Raw genomic sequence first — 19,062 nt, 5'->3', positions numbered from 1 at the left:
CAGGAGTTCAGGCTGACTGACCTGAAACTGTTTTATTCATGGCTGTTATTTTCCTCCTGGATTTAACTCACCTCACCCTGACACTGCACATAAAACTGTGCTAATTTAAGGTGAGTGTGACTGTGAAACACATCTACATATCATTTAATAATTCAGTTGAAAATATTTACCCTCAAAGTCAAAGCCACACTTAATAAACCCTGTACATAAACATGTTTATTTTCTCTTTTTACAGCAAGTTAATATGCAGGTTCAAAATGTCTAATCAGACATTGGTACACAACATGAGGTGCCAAAATCAACTTCAGTGGGGGAGAACTGGAAATTAGAAAAAAAAGGCATTGCCACTTCTCATACAAGTAGGGTACATACTGTATTTACACAAAATGGAAAAAAGCATTTGAAACACTCCGCAGCACTGTGTGTGGTTATGAAAACATCTAGTTTTTAAGTGTACATAAACTTCACTTTGTACAGTATGTTTTGCGGAAACAAAGCAATCGCCTCATTCCTTCTGACATTCACAAATGATGTTTCAGGTTAGGCAACGAAAAGAACATGAGGGAAATGGCTTACCAGAAGATGTAGAGCCTTTTAAAGCTTTAAATAATATATGAAATTAAAACTAATGCATCCATAAGCAGGCCTACTGGTCATCAAAATGTACCGTTACACTTTGAGACAGAAGTTGCTCACAATCAAAAAAAAAAAAAAACAAACAAAAAAAAACTGACAGCGCTGACTGAAGTGGAATTCGATGAGCAGATGGTTTGGTGAAAACTTCATGCAATTTCAGGCAAGATGTAACAGCGCCACCAGCCCCATCCCAAGCACCAAACAAAAAGAAAAAAAAAATTTTTTTTGTTGTTGTTTTAACTGAATGATTCGTTTAAAAAAAACACCCTGTAGTAAATCTGTACAACGAAAATACATTTGGGATCTACATCTAAAGGTACATTATTAAGGTTATATACACTCCCACCCATCCATATATTATCTTTACAAGTAGACTTCATTCAAACCCAAACATTAAGAAACCCCGACTAAATGGGGGAAATGGGATCACATCAAACATCCATTTAAAAATCGGTTCTTACTGTACCTCAACCGTTGATCAGCCCCTCTGTTCTCGTCTGTACAGTAAACTACAGCAGGACTAAAATCTCCCTCATCAACTGGATGGACTGCTACTGTAACAGGGAATTAAGAATCGTCACAATGGGGGAATGATTCTCGAGTGACGACAGCTTTTTATAATCATCTTTTTGCAGTGGAACTTAATCGGAACAAACGACTGAACTGTGTATTAACGATATTTCGAGTGACTTCAAGAATACAAAATAGAAATCAAGTCAGAATACGGGCCAACTCTCCAGTATTCTGACCCAATAGAACAAAAGGCTTTCAATACACTTAGGCCTCTTCACTGAAGAGAGCTACACCATTCCATCAATAAACATTTATTTTCTCTGGTCTCAGGTGGGTTGAGGGTTGGAAAAGAGAAGCCATGTCAGCCTTAAACACTTGCCCCGACGTTTTTGTTTGAAAGCAACCAATAAAAACAGAACCTTGTGTTTGAGATCTCTTCCGCAGATTTGCTCTTGTTCTGAGTTGCGGCGTTGAAATTCATTCAGAAAATGGAAAAACTACATTGTACAAAGTGAGATCCTCACAATCTCTTTGCAAGAAAGAAAAGTAATAAAGAATGACTTGTGCCTGCCGTCTTTCAGGATACATGTAGGCAAATCCGTTAATATCCCTGTATTGCTGCTTCACTTCTTAGTCAATTTTCACATTTGTGTAGATCTTCCTCACGAAGGCACTTGTTCCCATGTATCCAACGGCACCTGGAAAACAAACGTGACTTTCTTTTAGGTGGCCAGGCAACAGCAGGATATCACTCTATGCTGACTTTGCAGGTAAATCCATCACAGGACAAAAAGATTACAGGTGAAAGTACCCAATAAAACTTTTGAGGAAGAAAAAGCACATCCTACGTCTACAAAATGAACAGCCAGACATCCAGTAAACCCAGAGGGCACTCTAGAAGTTGTGCTGATTAGAGAAAGTTCCTCAAAGGTGCTCTGAGGTGCAAGGTGCCGGACGTGGCTTATTACTCTTCAAGATGAACAATGAGTTTGGCTTGCAGCTGCTGAGGAAAAGTCTACTTAACTGCACTTCAAGCTGAAGAACTGATGTGGAAAAAATTTTCGGGCTACTCTGAAAAGACATCAGGCTTCAAGCAAGAACTACTGTACAGATCAGTTCCTCAGTGGCACATGTAAGTAAAGTCTGCCTCTCTCCACGGGGGGGGGGGGGGACCAATACATTTTCTGTTACTGTGTTATCATTATGGTTTGAAAATTTACTTAGTTTGACTTTCTTTCTTTTTTCTATTTTATTGGAATATTTTTACATGACATTTGGTGTCACTGTCCAGGGGAACATTCTAGATTGCACCCAATAGTAACACCACCTGCTGTGTCATATTCTCACATCCATCTCCACGACTGTCCCTTTAACCATCTCCCATCTGAATCATGGGCTGCCTTGGTTTAGCAGGATGTTTTTTAGCACCCAACCGCAGGTCAAACCAATCTCTCTCTCTGTGTCACAGTGCCATGCTGCTTTAATAATATGTTGTTTTGTGTCCTCTGTGATTTCTCACACTGCTACAATTGTTATGTCTCTGTCTGCTGATGTCTGACAGCAGGACTTAAAGCTCTGCGGTGTGACGTTCCTCTCCTTACTCCTCGGTAACATTTTTGTGAATGAAACTTGTCCATATATACTGAGGTAAACAGGGAGGTTTATATAGCACAGTTAAGAGGTTTTAGGGAGTCTGACTCTGAACACTAAACATATACAGTGCCCTCCAAAAGTATTGGAACAGTGAGTCCAATTCATTTACTTTTGTTGTAGACTGAAAATATTTGGGTTTGACATCAAAAGATGAATATGAGACAAGAGATCAACATTTCAGCTGTTATTTCCAGGTATTTACATCTGGATCTGATACACAACTTAGAAGATAGCATTATTTGTAATGGAACACAAAATTTTTAGGTGAGCAAAAGTATTGGAACATATAAACTTAAAATAGATTAAAGTGAATGAGACTTAATATTTAGTTGCAAATCCTTTGCTTTCAATAACTGCATCAAGCCTGGGACCCACTGACATCACCAAACTTTCTTCTTCTCGTGATGCTTTTCCAGGCTTTCACCGCAGCCTCTTTCAGTTGTTGTTTGTTTTGGGGGGTTACTCCCTTCAGTCTCCTCTTCAGCAGGTAAAATGCATGCTCTATTGGGTTTAAGTCTGGAGACTCACTTGGCCAGTCTAAAACCTTCCACTTCTTGCCCCTGATGAACTCCTTTGTTGTTTTGGCAGTGTGTTTTGGGTCGTTTAACAGACAAAATGTTTCTGTAGACTTCTGAGTTCATTTTGCTGCTGCCATCATGTGTTACATCATCAGTGAAGATGAAAGAGCCCGTCCCAGAAGAAGCCATGCAAGCCCAAGCCATGACATTCCCTCCACCGTGTTTCACAGATGAGCTTGTATGTTTGGGATCATGAGCGGATCCTTTCTTTCTCCAAACTTTCGCCTTTCCATCACTTTGGAAAAAGTTAATCTTTGTCTCATCAGTCCATAAAACTTTTTCCCAGAATTTTTGAGGCTCATCTCTGTACCTTTTGGCAAATTCCAGCCTGGCCTTCCTATTCTTCTTGCTAATGAGTGGTTTGCATCATCTGGTGTAGCCTCTGTACTTTTGTTCATGAAGTCTTCTGCGAACAGTAGATTGTGATACCTTCACTCCTGCCCTCTGGAGGTTGTTGCTGATGTCACTAACAGTTGTTTTAGGGTCTTTCTTTACAGCTCTCACAATGTTTCTGTCATTAACTGCTGATGTTTTCCTTGGTCTTCCTGTTCGACGTCTGTTGCTTAGTACACCAGTGGTTTCTTTCTTCTTCAGGACATTCCAAATGGTTGTACTGGCTATGGGCAATGTTTGTGCAATGGCTCTGATTGATTGTCCATCTTCTCTCAGATTCACAATTGCTTCTTTTTCACCCATAGACAGCTCTCTGGTTTTCATGTTGGTTCCACCTCTAAATGCAGTCTGCACAAGCAAAACCTATCGTACCCAATCTGAAACTGAGCTCAGACATCCAGTGCTATTTATTGTTTGAATAATCAATGTAATTGGGAGACACCTGGGCAACAAAACACACCTGTCAGTCACATGTTCCAATACTTTTGCTCTCATGAAAAATGGGTGGGTTCAAACAAAAGGTGCTATCTTCTAAGTTGTGTATCAGATCCAGATGTAAATACCTGGAAATAAAAGCTGAAATGTTGATCTCTTGTCCCATATTCATCTTTTGATGTCAAACCCAAATATTTTCAGTCTACAACAAAAATAAAGGAATTGGCCTCACTGTTCCAATACTTTTGGAGGGCACTGTATATACTACTATATATATGTATACTCAAACATTTGCATGAGGCCAAGTCTTTAAGAAAACTGCCACAAAATATTCAACAGTTTTGTGTCCTTGCTAATTAATATTATCGACTGTTTGCCAAAATATCTTTGACATTGATTTTAAATTAACTGATGAAGTTGTGTCAGTATACTCCACATCTCTGGTGCTGTAACAGCCTTTGCAATTGCACCCTCTTGACTAAAAAACACTGAATTCTGTGAATATTATTAGTCACAGAGTCGTGAATTTCGTCAGTTCAGCACAGTTTTACAGAACTCAAACCACTGGGTGGAGGACTTACCACACATGATTCCTAGGGCGGTGCTGAACACAGCCATGTAGCCAAAGTAGAAGGATGTCTGGAACAGCCCGTACATCCTGGAATACAACAAGGATAAAACCACATGTAAGAAATGGTTTAGGTTTTTTATTTATCAATTTCATAATTTTTTTAATGAGCACTTTACGGAACTCATGTGGGTTTGTGGTTATTAAAGCCGAAAACTTACTTAGTTTTGAAGAAGTAGTAGTAAAAGGAGTACATGTAAACATAAACAGCAGTGGATGCAGCAGAGAGGAAGCTTGTCCATTGCCTGGAAAGGACAGGATAAAAGTAAGTAAACAGAGACTAACAAATTGCATAGGTCATTTCATTGAGTCACTTATTATTCTTCAACCTCTTGAGTAGGGACTGAGGCAGAACATGAGGGTTATGAAATGCAGGAAGATTATTCTCTACCACTAAACTCTAGGGGTTGGCGATGTATCAAATATACTCGATATATTAAAATATCATTCTATGTGCGACATGGCGAGCGCCCAAATCTTTAGAGAGCTTCCTAGCACATTTTATTATTTTTTTATGTATTAAAAGCAGGGCATGTTTACATGGAAGAAAGTCACTCTCCCTCTCATACACGCACAGACACCTCAAACTGATCAACCACAGCCACCGGTTTAACCTCCATCACTGAGTTCACATCACTTCAAAATTGAGGAAGAAACTAGAGTGGGTCTATTATCTGTAGGCGGTTCAGTTTCATGAGGGCAGAGGTGACACAAACTACTATCTTATGCCACAAATCTGTTCCATCACCTAAAACACCACCTAGTGCAAAACACTGCAATCAAGCCAGCCTCCACTTTGAAAAAGACGGTCAAACTAGCACCCATGTTGTTTTGCAGTATGTGTATATACAGTTGCAATCAAAATTATTCAACCCCCATTGCATATTAGGCCTACTGGCAAAATATACAATTTCTCAGCTGTTTGCAATAAACAGATTACATAACTGTTTAAGTAGTTCAGTGAAACCAATATTACAAAAGGTTTTGATCCAAATTCAACACAAAATGCTACTTTTAATGACTAATGCAGTCTCAAAATTATTCAACCCCTTCATGACGAGCATCTTCAGTACTTAGTAGAGCACCCTTTTGCTGTTATGACCTGCTGCAAACGTGATGCATAGCCAGACACCAGCTTCAGACAGCGTTCCTGAGGAATCTCAGCCCATTCCTCATGGGCAATGGCCTCCAGTTCAGTAATATTCTTGGGTGTGCGTTTTGCAACCGCCTTCTTCAAATCCCACCAGAGATTTTCTATGGGGTTCAAGTCAGGCGACTGTGACGGCCACTCTAGAATCTTCCATTTCTTCTTCTGAAACCAAGCCTTGGTGGACTTTGAGGTATGCTTTGGATCATTAACCTGTTGGAAGGTCCAATGACGCCCAAGCTTCAGCTTCCTCACAGACAGCATGACGTTTTCACCTAAGATTTCCTGATACTTGACTGAATCCATCGTGCCCTCCACACGCTGCAGGTTTCCAGTGCCAGAGGCAGCAAAGCAGCCCCAGAGCATCACTGAGCCACCGCCATGCTTCACTGTAGGCAGGGTGTTCTTCTTCCAACTGTATCTCTAGGAACATTCAGAACTTTTGCTATCTTTTTGTATCCTTTTCCTTGTTTGTGCAAGGCAGTGATTTCCTCTCTGAACTTTCTGGACAATTCTTTGGACTTAGCCATATTTCTAACATGCAATCAAACGTCACTCTCAACAAACCCTTAGCCAGTCCAGGTATTTATGTGTTCTATCTCAAGCACACCTGAACTAATGAAGCCCTTGATTAGTTGCACCAGGTGTGCTTGAAACAGGGGGTTGAATAATTTTGAGACTGCAGTAGTGGTTAAAAGTAGCATTTTGTGTTGAATTTGGATAAAAACCATGGTAATATTAGTTTTATTAAACTATTTCAACTGTTCTTGTCTACTTTGTTTATTGCAAACAGCTGAAAAATTGTACATTTTGCCAATAAGCCTAATATGCAATGGGGGTTGAATAATTTTGATTGCAACTGTACTAGGCATTTCAGCAAGAGCGTGTAACAACTGACTTCCAAATAAAGCAAAGTAGCAGTGAACTTGAGATAATTTCACATGAAAAAAACAACAACTAGCGACTGTAACCTGCACTTAGAAGAATCAAATTTCAATTGCATGAATGATTACTCAAACTTAACACTGAATACATTTCCAAACACCACGTAGTCTTCAAAATGACAGCACACCACCTCAGAGTGTCACTCAGACAATATCTGGACATTCTGATGTGGAATTTCAAAATTACAGCCCACTAAAATGTCATATACGAGCTGTGTTACCTCTAAATTCAGAAAACTTCACTAGAATGATCATGCTAGTATAATCATACACATCGTTTAAAAAGTTATGTTATTTTAGAGAAAATATCGATACATACATACTGCAGCAATGCCTAACAACATAGTGTTATTACATATAAGCTATATCCCCAGCCCTACTAAACTCTCTGACATTGCTTTAACTGTACAGCAAAGTCAGTAAAATGCGTCCACACTCACCATCTGTAGTCCTCAGCGTTGAGCAGGAAGTACGTGCACACAATGGTGACACACACAGTCACGATGCAGAGGATAACCAGGACCAGCATCATGAAGCCGTACACATAGTAGATTTTGTATGCCCAAAAGGATGTGAAGATGAAGTACCTGAAGAATGAGGACATGAATCATGTCACATGCTCTACAGATCACCGCACAAAAAACAAACCTCTCTGTATTACAGCACAGACTTACATTTCAATGAAAATAGACCCGAACGGAAGGATTCCTCCGAGGCAGACGATGACAGCCGGCTCCATGAACCTGAAACACGAGGTTCAACATATTAATGACTGCATATCCTGATCCCTGTACACAAGTGGTCACATCAGATCCCCCCCTCCAGGGCAAAGGTGCACAGCTTATTGTGTTGTGGGAAGGAAAAAGGAAAAGAGAGACACGGATCAAGCAAAGACTGACAGCGGCCTGAAGTCACATCGACCATTTCCTGCTGGCAACTGGCCACAGTGTTTGGCAGAAGGTTGTAAATGTTAATACACTCAGTTCATCGCTTTGCGATCTTTTATTATTCAGAGACTTTGTTTAGACAGCACAGCCATTTTCTACTTCAGACCTGACGTCTAACACTTGAACACAGGCGCTACAGCACTTAGGATTCATTTCATGCTTTAACTGATCAATGATCAGTCATTACGCTCCTCTCTACAATGATAAAAACACTGTCTGCCACATTTGAAATCACGCTGGATGCTGCACAGTAAGGTTGTCAGAAGTATCAGTACTATGTTTTCAATATCAGCTGTTCAAAACAAACAATGTTAATTATATATATAAAACACTATTAAAAGTGTTTCAAACAATAAGATCTTGGTTAATTTTACATTCAATATTTACTTAAGTACTGAGGCTATTAAAAAAATCAATTCTACAATCTGATTTCCATCCCAAGGCTGCACAGATGAAACAACAGGGAAGAAAATCAACTGGTCCTAACCTGTGGCTGTTTGAGCATTCTCTTTCTGTAACAGCACTGTGTGCACATTGTTAATTAATAAAGGGGGGGGGGGGGGGGGGGGGGGGGGGGGGTATTGGGTATTGGGTATTGGTTGAAAGAGGTATTGGGTATCCTGTTTTATATTTGTATTGTTTTGTACTTAAAAATCCTGGTGACAACTCCACTGAGCAGTAGTACCCAGATCAGATGATTACTCTATCAATACACTTAGAGTATCTTACGTAACTAATTAATTTATCTTCTAAAAACCTCCCAGATTTGCTGCTTATTTGCTGTTTTTCTCCATTTCATATCACTGAGACATGGACATGTAGTTTATGAGGCTCATCCTGGTCATGATCAAATTCAGGATATGGTGTTTATATGAGTACAGAGAAATCAGATTATTCACATGCCCTGTATTCATAAAAAATACTAGTAACCCAGTTACTGATTACTGCAGTCCATTTGCGCAGGCACTGTGATGTTTACAAAAACCACCTGGCGATGGGAGATGAGAGTGCCAGGAATTATTAAACACTACACTTTACAGTTACAACTTTATAGCTTAACTGCTAATTTCTTCTCTGCTGTGAACACCAACAGCTGTCTGCTCTGAGCACATCCACGTCAAGCTTATGTCCCCTCTCTCTCTCATTCAACCGCACACGTACATGCGATGCAGTTACTCCCCAAACGTCATTCCTGAAAGCAGCTACAGTTGCAATCAAAATTATTCAACCCCTGTTGCATATTAGGCTTATTGGCAAAATGTACAATTTTTCAGCTGTTTGCAATAAACAAAGTAGACAAGAACAGTTGAAATAGTTTAATAAAACTAATATTACCATGGTTTTTATCCAAATTCATCACAAAATGCTACTTTTAACCACTACTGCAGTCTCAAAATTATTCAACCCCCTGTTTCAAGCACACCTGGTGCAACTAATCAAGGGCTTCATTAGTTCAGGTGTGCTTGAGATAGAACACATAAATACCTGGACTGGCTAAGGGTTTGTTGAGAGTGACGTTTGATTGCATGTTAGAAATATGGCTAAGTCAAAAGAATTGTCCAGAAAGTTCAGAGAGGAAATCATTGCCTTGCACAAACAAGGAAAGGATACAAAAAGATAGCAAAAGCTCTGAATGTTCCTAGAGATACAGTTGGAAGCATAGTTCGCAAGTTCAAAGTTAAAGGAACAGTGGCTACACTACCTGGACGTGGTGGAAAGAGGAAACTGTCAGCAGCTGCCAGCAGATTCCTGAGAAGGCAAGTGGTCAAAAACCCTCGAGTGACTGCAAAACACCTGCAGCAAGACTTGGTGGCAGCAGGCACTGAGGTTTCAGTTTGCACAATAAGGCGCATACTAAACACTGAAGGGCTCCATGCCGGGACTCCAAGACGTACACCACTACTGACCCAAAAGCACAAGAAAAGACGGCTCCAATATGCTCAAAACCATATAAATAAGCCACAGAAGTTTTGGAATTCTGTTCTGTGGAGCGATGAAACAAAACTGGAACTCTTCGGGCCTATGGAACAGCGGTACGTCTGGAAGAAGAAGAATGAAGCATATGCTGAAAAGAACACCCTGCCTACAGTGAAGCATGGCGGTGGCTCAGTGATGCTCTGGGGCTGCTTTGCTGCCTCTGGCACTGGAAACCTGCAGCGTGTGGAGGGCACGATGGATTCAGTCAAGTATCAGGAAATCTTAGGTGAAAACGTCATGCTGTCTGTGAGGAAGCTGAAGCTTGGGCGTCATTGGACCTTTCAACAGGATAATGATCCAAAGCATACCTCAAAGTCCACCAAGGCTTGGTTTCAGAAGAAGAAATGGAAGATTCTAGAGTGGCCGTCACAGTCGCCTGACTTGAACCCCATAGAAAATCTCTGGTGGGATTTGAAGAAGGCGGTTGCAAAACGCACACCCAAGAATATTACTGAACTGGAGGCCATTGCCCATGAGGAATGGGCTGAGATTCCTCAGGAACGCTGTCTGAAGCTGGTGTCTGGCTATGCATCACGTTTGCAGCAGGTCATAACAGCAAAAAGGTGCTCTACTAAGTACTGAAGATGCTCGTCATGAAGGGGTTGAATAATTTTGAGACTGCATTAGTCATTAAAAGTTCTTGTGTAATCTGTTTATTGCAAACAGCTGAGAAATTGTATATTTTGCCAGTAGGCCTAATATGCAGTGGGGGTTGAATAATTTTGATTGCAACTGTACACTACTCTTACATCAATTTTCCCACAGTGGTGCCGGACTGTCGCTGTCATCGTGTATTGGTCAGGGGAGCAGAGCTTTTTTGTTTTTCTGTTATGTGACTTGGTGAAAGCCGTGCCTGCACAGGTAGTTTGCAGCCCTCATTAACCGTGATGAGGTGTATACATGCAACAATATCATGATTTCTTTTAAAGTACTCCAGGTAGCATATTCAGGTTATTTATAAGGGCTTATCAAAGTTTCTAGAACAGGATATGTCTCTCATAAATAGGTTATTCATGCCCGTGTAAACGTACTCATTGTAAATTGATTATTCGTGACAGTGATAATTAGAAATTAAATTAATAAAGCTTTTTTCCCCGTTATAAGCATAGAAAAGGTTAATTGAGAAAAATAATTATTATTATGTGTTGTCTGTGATCGACAGCTTCTTTTAATTGATGTTTTTGTACAGTGTCTTACAGCGTAAGACTTTGAACTGTCTCCAACTCCACTCCAGAGAGTCTTCACGGGAAATTCCTTAACATTCACCATACATGGAGACTAAAGTGACCCTGACTGTGTCGGGCCACACCTACCATTTCTTCTCAGGGATGGGTCTCGGCACAGCATTCACTCGGCAGGGGAAGTTCGGCTGGCCAGACAGATTCCTCCCCAGAATTGTTCCCACGAGGTTTAGCGGCAGAATGACAAAGAAGCAGATACAGCAGACAGCAACCTGCAGAAACAAAAAACATTAACATTCCACTGGGTGGTCCAGCATCCAGGGTGTTCTCAGATCCATCATCATTTATCTCAATTTTCCTTTGACTGTGTCCCAGGAATAGTTAGTTCAGCTCAATGCCATAACATAAACTGCTGAAATAGAGAGGTGCTGGATCTCTTGATTCCCAGATTTTAATAATGCTCTCATGCTCGAGAGGTATCATTGCCAAAAACACCAGTGCTCTTTAAATGAGAGGAACAAAGAAGAATGCATCCAGGCTCGTGGTTATTATCAGATGACCTTCAGGTTTGGCCATACTAAAAAAAAAAAACATAACTGCCCCAGATTTTTTCACGTCTGCTGAAATAACAAATTTGGCTCATGCAGTTGGAACATTTTTTTCATTTTCTGATTTCAAGATGGTTACTTGACACTTATGATGGATGTTATGTTGTGCTGACAGACACACAACAACTCTAGAGTGCTGTGTTGAGCCAACAAACAGCCGTTTGCAATTAAGTAACGGAGGAATTTCTCTGGAACGCGTTCACGTTTTTCTTTTTTTACTTTTCAGCTAGGAAACTTTGGCACAAAATGCATGAGTCGATTCAACAGAGCAGAGAAACTGTCTCGAGTCAGAGGAACCAGTGTCATGTGGAATGTGTTTTATAGGATGTGATGTGTTTTTAATGTTCTTCAGATGAGGCAAAGGGTCATTTTCTAGCTTGAACCACAGACACATATTTTCAACATACACTGTCTACACAATTTTCATTTCTTCAGTTGTCTATCAGCTCCATGACAGGCTACTCTATCATATCACTTCCACCACAGTGCAGCAGAGCCACCCAGATAAACCGAAGCTGTTGATTCCAAGGATTGTCTTCATAACTCTGTGGTTATTAGGGAGGTGTCGCTGTGTCAAACCCACCATGGTGCCGAATGGGATGGCTCTGGAGGCGTGGTAGTAGATAGCGATGAAGTTGATGAAGAAGGCGGTGCCGCACACCATGGCTGGGATCAAGAAGGCCCCAATGAACATTTGCTTGATCCATCTTCTGCCTGTAATATTCACACAAGTCAAACAGCATAATGTGAGACATTCATGATAGCTTTTGAAAGGAAATAAAGCTGATGGTATCAAGACAGAGAGAGAATATGTTGCACACACTTCTTTTTATATTACCTCCTTGTTTTGCGTACAAGCTTCCCCCAAAGTAGCCATTGACAGGGGAGGTGGCGGCATACACGAAAATGGCTGTGCTCAGCATGGATCCTCTCCTGCAGAGAAAAATGATATGAGCGGAGCCCTGTGAAGTCCACTGCTCTCTTAGTGTTGGGCTTTATTCCCCTTGGAGCTGGTATTTCATATTTATGGTGTTTTCCTACACTAACGTCTCACCGTATATTTTTTTCAGCTGCATTTTTGCAGGGAGCTTGAATTTTGCCAGACAAAAACACAGAGATGTCTTTTTATACAGTTTCCCTCTGATGGATTGCATCTTTGTTTTTAGCTCAATGATTTGGCATTACTCTTTGGCAATATATTAATGGAGAGGAGATGAGATATTTGACTATTCCACTCGGAGTTCAACACATCTACCTATTTTACTAACATGGAACTGGATTCAAAATGGAAGCTGTTATCTGACCCCAACAATAGTTTACAACCAGGTAGTTAGCTGCCATCTACTCACTCTGTGTACAGATCCTCCACCATAGCGACAATGATGACGATGAGGGAGACAGAGAAGATCTGGCAGCCAGAGCCAATGAGCGAAGAGAAGATCAGTGGATGGCTTGACGGCCGAAACACATCACCATGTACCTGCTTCCACCCGTACTCATCTCCCAGGTCTCTGTCCTGATGGTGCATAGTGAGAAGGAATTTCAAAAAAGTTCTTGCACACCATAAAGCTACACCATCTATCACTTGCACCCAAAACATTCCTGTCGCTAAAACTCTTTAAAATACGATGACAAAACCAAAAAATGTAATCTTAGTAACAATTCTATATACAGCAAATAACAATGTGCTCAAGTGCAAACTGCTAAGCTAATAAAAAATTACCATGTCATCCATTTCTTCCTCTTTGCTGTATCTGGCATAATCCTTTCTTAGTGTTCTCATCAGAATCATGGACACCAGACCCACCAGGAAAATGACCATCATGAAGGAGTTGAAGATGGAGAACCAGTGAATCTAATAACACAATGAATAAAAAAACAAGTTATTTGAAAAAGTAACTGTGCTGTTAAGATTATTAAATCATAAAAATAATATATCACACAAACAATGGCTCATAAAATAACTGCTCTAAGTGTCCTCAGCTTGACTGTACAAGTCAGGGCAGGAGACAAACGGTTTCATCAACTGGCTGTAGTCACTGGTGGGTTCTAATATTCAGACTCTTAAATCAGCCAAACTTCCTTTTGTAAAAAGCCCAGCTGGATTCTTGCCACAGTGGCAGGTAGAGTCAAAGAGTCAGCCAAAAGTTACCAGACTGGTCAATTACATCTTACCTGCCAAGGTACGAGGCTCAACTTGTACCTTGTGAAAAGTCATACTTGAGTAGGCTGTTACAACAAGCCACTGGCGTTTTTGGTTTGCATCATGAAGCACAAATACCTGAGAATTAATACTCAACTCACCCTGTGCTGGAAGAAGGATGGATCAAGGTACTTGTCGAATCTGTCTTCAAACTTTACATCTGACTTCTTCCACTTCACCTGTAATGGCAAAGATTCACATTCATATAGATTACAAGACACACACTGCAGATGAACAATGAGTACTAACATTATAAAAGGACCACAAATTAATCATGCCGTACTCACAGAATAAGACATTGCGATTCTTGTGTTTGGCACAAGTCTGACTTTGCCTTCACTGGTCAGATTTACATCAACAATTCTGTTGCCATTGAAGCCGATCTCCAGTTTCTTGTATGTCCACAGGTAATGATCTTCTCCGTTTTCATCTGCCTCACCAACAATACCTTAAAAAAAGAAAGAAAAAAAGACATGGACTGAATTAGAGATCTGGTCCTTACGGCCAAATGGACAGGTGTAAACACTGAGCCCTCAGTTATATTAATTAATAATCAGGGTGTGTAAATGCCAAATAAAGGTCACTTGCTACACTGCTCATTAACTCTGTTAACAACATCATCTGTATTCATCTGTTACATTCAGTCTTTAGACTTCAGCTGTTATCAAAGTTTGTCCCTGCTAGCCACTGTAAACAATCTCTAACTCTGAGCAAATCAGGCTGATGCAAAAAAATCACTCCTAACTGGCCGCCTGTTTTCTAGGTCTTGAAAAACTGCATATTTATCCTTCTGTTTCTCGACTACATGGGGCCACGACAAATTTAATGTTAACATAGAAAGTCAACGCTATTCCCTTGTGGCAACATATAGCCTAGCAGATGTGAGGCCACTAGGCAAAAAGTTTCAGTAATGAGAAAGTTTTACATAAAGGTCTAAATATACCTATGCCTCAAGTGATCACACTGCGTCTCATTATAGCATTGGTAGCAGGTATGGTTATATACTTCTATGAGAAAGCACATTATTCTGGATGACAAATTAATCTTGGCAGGCAATGTTTTTAGTCTAGTTTGGCAACCTTGGGCAGGTGAGCTAAAGCTAACTTCATACACTGAGGGAAATGTTGCTGCAAGTGTGTTGTCAGAAAAAAAGTGATTAACTAGAGATCTGCTGCTCCAGGCTTGCTGTGAACAACCCTAACCAAACGTGTCATTGTCCCAGACAAGATAAGTGCACTGGTTCAGTAACCATGCTGGCAAACCGGACATGAGGCTAAAGTCTATATTTATTTATTGTGATTAAGGCACGACTGTGTAAAATACAACATGGAGATCTGTGTGAGTAAAGGCTTGTGCCCCACCCACTATCAACATCAGCTTACAGTTATGTTTGAGGAACTGTGGGAGTGGCACCACTGTACAAACTATTACGGCACATGCAAGTGACCACACAGACAGTTAGAGAATCAAGAGGAGTCTGTAATGACAGTGGCTCATTAATATGCTTCTAAACAACAATGGAGCACTTCCTAGTCAAGGTTGGCATCAAAAGCTCTTTTCCACCTGTGAAAGCACCAATGCTACAAGTTGTAGGAGTGCAATTACTCACAAGATTCAAGGTTTGATTTGGTATGTCCAGCTGGGTTTATTATCGACACATTTTCAGTAAAGCAGAAATAAGGAGTGCCCTTAAACAACAACATTTTAAGTGATTCTAGCATTTCAGTTTATTAAAATATGTTGCATATGTTTATCCATTTTTCTGTGACCACTTATCCTGTAAGGTTGCAGGAGGGCTGACACCTATCCCAGCCAACATTGGGTGGGAGGTGGGGTACACCCTGGCCAGGCTGCCGGACTATCGACATATAGAGACAGCCAACCATTCACACTCATATTCACACCTACGGACAATTTGGAGTCGACAGTTAACCTAACCTGCATATCTGGACTGTGGGAGGAAGCTGGAGAACCTGATGAAAACCCGAGCTAGCATGGGGAGAACATGCAAACTCCTCGCAGCCAAGCGAGCTCGAACTTGAACACTCTTGCTCTGAGGCTACAGTGCCACCCACTGCACCAGCATGCCGTCCAAAATTGGACATTCGTGACTTCATAATTAAACAGTGCAGTTGTATCTGATTGGTGTAGAGTGGTTTCTCGGCAGCTTATATCACAATAGATACAGCTCTCTACAACATAACAACAGCGACCGGATAAGATGACGGTAACTTAAGAAAGCAACTAATCACCCCAAACACTGCATTGTTCAACAGATTCTGAACAAAAAAACATGCTGAACCCTTGAGAGTCAGCACATGGACTGTGTTGAGTTGCCTTTCACTAAGCCATTTCATACATGATATTGGTGCATTGTTACACCCCTAGAAGATTGGTCAAGGATGGAATGGACAGTCCCACCCATGAATAAGAACTGGTTTAACATCTCCAATATCAAGATAATCACCCCCATACACAAGAGACCAGTGTCACTGCATACCTTTGGAAGAGGCTAATGAGCTATTAAGCGAGTCAGTAACTCATAACAGATGCATAATGGAAGACAGATAGTCAGAAAATACTACAGTAATACTCCAAATCACAGGGAAACTCACAACACAGAGATTCAGTATGTGGTCAGTTCTTTGACGTCTTTCAAGCCTATTAGGCAGTTTAAAAAAAAAAAAAGAAGAAGAAGAAGAAATGGAGTATCACTTACCCCAGATGGGCAGGTCATCTATGTACATTTGGTACCAGTAGTGATTCTTTATGGCATAGACAAAGGCATCCCGTTTGGCTTTGTCCAGTTCAATTTCACAGTATGTTGTCTGCATGACTTCATCTACAGGGATCACAAATACAACATTATTTTTGTTGTGTGGAAAAGAATAAAACCACAGATGACAAGTGACAACTTGTTATTTCAATGCTCTCATCTGTTCAGATGTATTCAACAGGTGAAAGTCGTTGACACAGCACCTTTGAACTTGATGTCAAGCCCGCTGAATTCAAGCTCCACTCCCTGCAGAGCCTCTCCAAGTGTTTCATGGTAATGACTGATGGTCTTCTTGGAGCCCGCGCAGAAGGGCAAAGAGAAGTACTTGTATGTCTCCTGTCGGTTGTGGTAAGGCCCCACTGTGTTCATCCATAAAACTACCTCCTCCTTATCTGTGTACTGCAAAGGACAAACAAGGGCTCTTATTGTAATGTCCAGGCATGCTACACCAGTTCTTCTTGTCCTACTGGTCTCATATTTTGGTTATTTGACATTTTACAAGAGCACTTCTGAGACTTACACATAACTTTCAACACACGTTCACCCTCATATCAGTAACAAAACAGGTACAGATATATTTGATTTTGACACTGAGATTAAAAAAGATGAGTTATCTAGAGTAAGGTTACCATCACATTCCCACTAAAACTGACTATTGCATTCAAATTTATGCAAACATAATAAAATGTAACACCTTTATCGCTACGTGAGTGTGACACGTTATAAAAAGTGGTGATACGTTGACTGTTTGCTGACAGTCAAGGAAGTTAACTTCAATGCTACGTCCGCTTGTAATTGATTGACACCTCTCACGCACTAGACAGTGGCATTTTGTGCAGAATACAATGTAATACACATGATCAACTTTTTAACCAGTTGTAATAAGGGTGTCTCAGTCTGATAAAAGCGAATAAGAAAATAAAAGCCGAGAGGCCCTGACGTTTAACCGGTGTTTCTGCATAATGTAACGTTCGCTGATATAACAACCATCGCAGTCACCACTTCGGATAAATCCTAATCGTTTGAATTCTCTTAAGGCTAAAAGCTTTCCACGTACATTATGCCATTAGTTGAGATTTTGTTGAACAACTAACTAACCCTAGCTAGCCTAACTTGAGCGCAGTTTCCGCCGGTGCTCAAGGAAAGCTTGTGAAGACCAGTGTGGAAGACGTGCTAACAAGCTAGCAGGCAAACGTTAGCTATAAGCACTTAGGCCGATAAGTGGTGACAAGTTAGCTAGCTAATTGATAGCCTATCTGTTCAATAGCTCACCAAGTATCGATAAATAAACCGACAGGCCGAGCAGTACAGTCTATCCTGTCTGTAATTATGTTGTCTTGTAGGCAGCTAGCCGTCGCAGCTACAGTTAGCAGGTTACACAGAGCACAAACGTCCATTATTTTCAAGGCTCCCCCTTTTCAATCGGCCTCTCAAAACGCCGTCTTACCGTGTGTTCATGTTCATCTGCGTCGACAGGTAATAAAGAGCCCACTATAGCGAGAAAGGCCGCCGCTGCTACCTTCCACCTGGAAGATCCCATTATTTTCATAGAAAGTATGCAGAAAGATTGGGGATGTTAGCTTTGTAGGGCTATCCCACCTTCTTCCTGGTTGTATGACAGAGGCAATTTTAGGGATGCTCTCGTACGCATATGGCGTAAGCGCTTGACGAGTGCACATCGCACGCGCGTCGGATTGGCTGAATAGAGTCACATGACTCACAGCCACCAGTCACAGCGGAAAGCGATGGAGCAAACGGTGAATAAAGAAACTCTGTCGGCATCGTCCGCAACCTTCAGCCACGTCATCCGACTGCCAAGACGGGAGCTTCTCCTCACCTTTGACAGAGCTGGTGCATGACACATGATCCGCGCGCACAACAAGTCTGTTCACTGTCCGATGAGGCTTGAAGTTGTCTCAACAATATCTTATGCATTGTTATGGGCAGTTCAAAGCATTTAAAACAACATCAACCATTCATGTTATCTGTTGGGACTGCATTTTTTATGCTCCTCTGAGGATCAGGGGCGTCTTAGAAGGGAAAAAAGTGGGGCTGATTGCCCAGAGCTCTATTTGGAGGAGGTCCTCGAAAAGCTTGGAATTAAAAGTTTTCTTTGCAATCTCTTATTTCTAAGTAACAAGTACCATAACTAAATTAGATTTGGAAAATAAGTCGGTTAAAAGACTGAACTTTGTATCAAAAAGTAGTGGAAGCTCTCTAAGGGTTCCTCTCACTCCTTTCAGGTGCAAAATGGTTTAGTCTGCCCCACACTAGGATCTAAACACAGCTAGAGCCCAGTGAGTTGCTGCTGGAGCACCAGCGTACACTGTTATTTCTTTTCCCCTGAAAGAAAAGTTAGAGTTCCAAAAAAGAAAGGAAAGGGGAAGAAAGCAAACTGACTTTGAAAAAAAAAAATCAAATGTAATCAAAATGTAAAGGGGAG

General features: G+C 40.9%; 1 protein-coding gene across 1 annotated transcript; it reads right to left on the bottom strand.

The window, feature by feature from the left end:
* Window positions 1-198: 198 nt before the first annotated feature.
* tm9sf3 (transmembrane 9 superfamily member 3) lies at window positions 199-18,263 on the bottom strand. Its single transcript, XM_033613138.2, has 15 exons — window positions 18,067-18,263; window positions 16,823-17,018; window positions 16,563-16,685; window positions 14,131-14,291; window positions 13,945-14,022; window positions 13,364-13,495; window positions 12,990-13,156; window positions 12,479-12,573; window positions 12,224-12,354; window positions 11,165-11,304; window positions 7,602-7,670; window positions 7,368-7,514; window positions 4,998-5,081; window positions 4,790-4,866; window positions 199-1,847 (listed from the first exon to the last, which is right to left on the bottom strand). The coding sequence occupies exons 1-15, from the start codon at window positions 18,166-18,168 to the stop codon at window positions 1,780-1,782; spliced, it is 1,770 nt and encodes a 589-aa protein (XP_033469029.2). The 5' UTR covers window positions 18,169-18,263; the 3' UTR covers window positions 199-1,779.
* Window positions 18,264-19,062: the final 799 nt, after the last annotated feature.

The sequence above is a fragment of the Epinephelus lanceolatus genome, chromosome 17 (genome assembly GCF_041903045.1).
Source record: "Epinephelus lanceolatus isolate andai-2023 chromosome 17, ASM4190304v1, whole genome shotgun sequence".
Taxonomy (NCBI): Eukaryota; Metazoa; Chordata; class Actinopteri; order Perciformes; family Serranidae; genus Epinephelus; species Epinephelus lanceolatus.
This window is presented reverse-complemented; position numbering and strand designations above follow the sequence as displayed.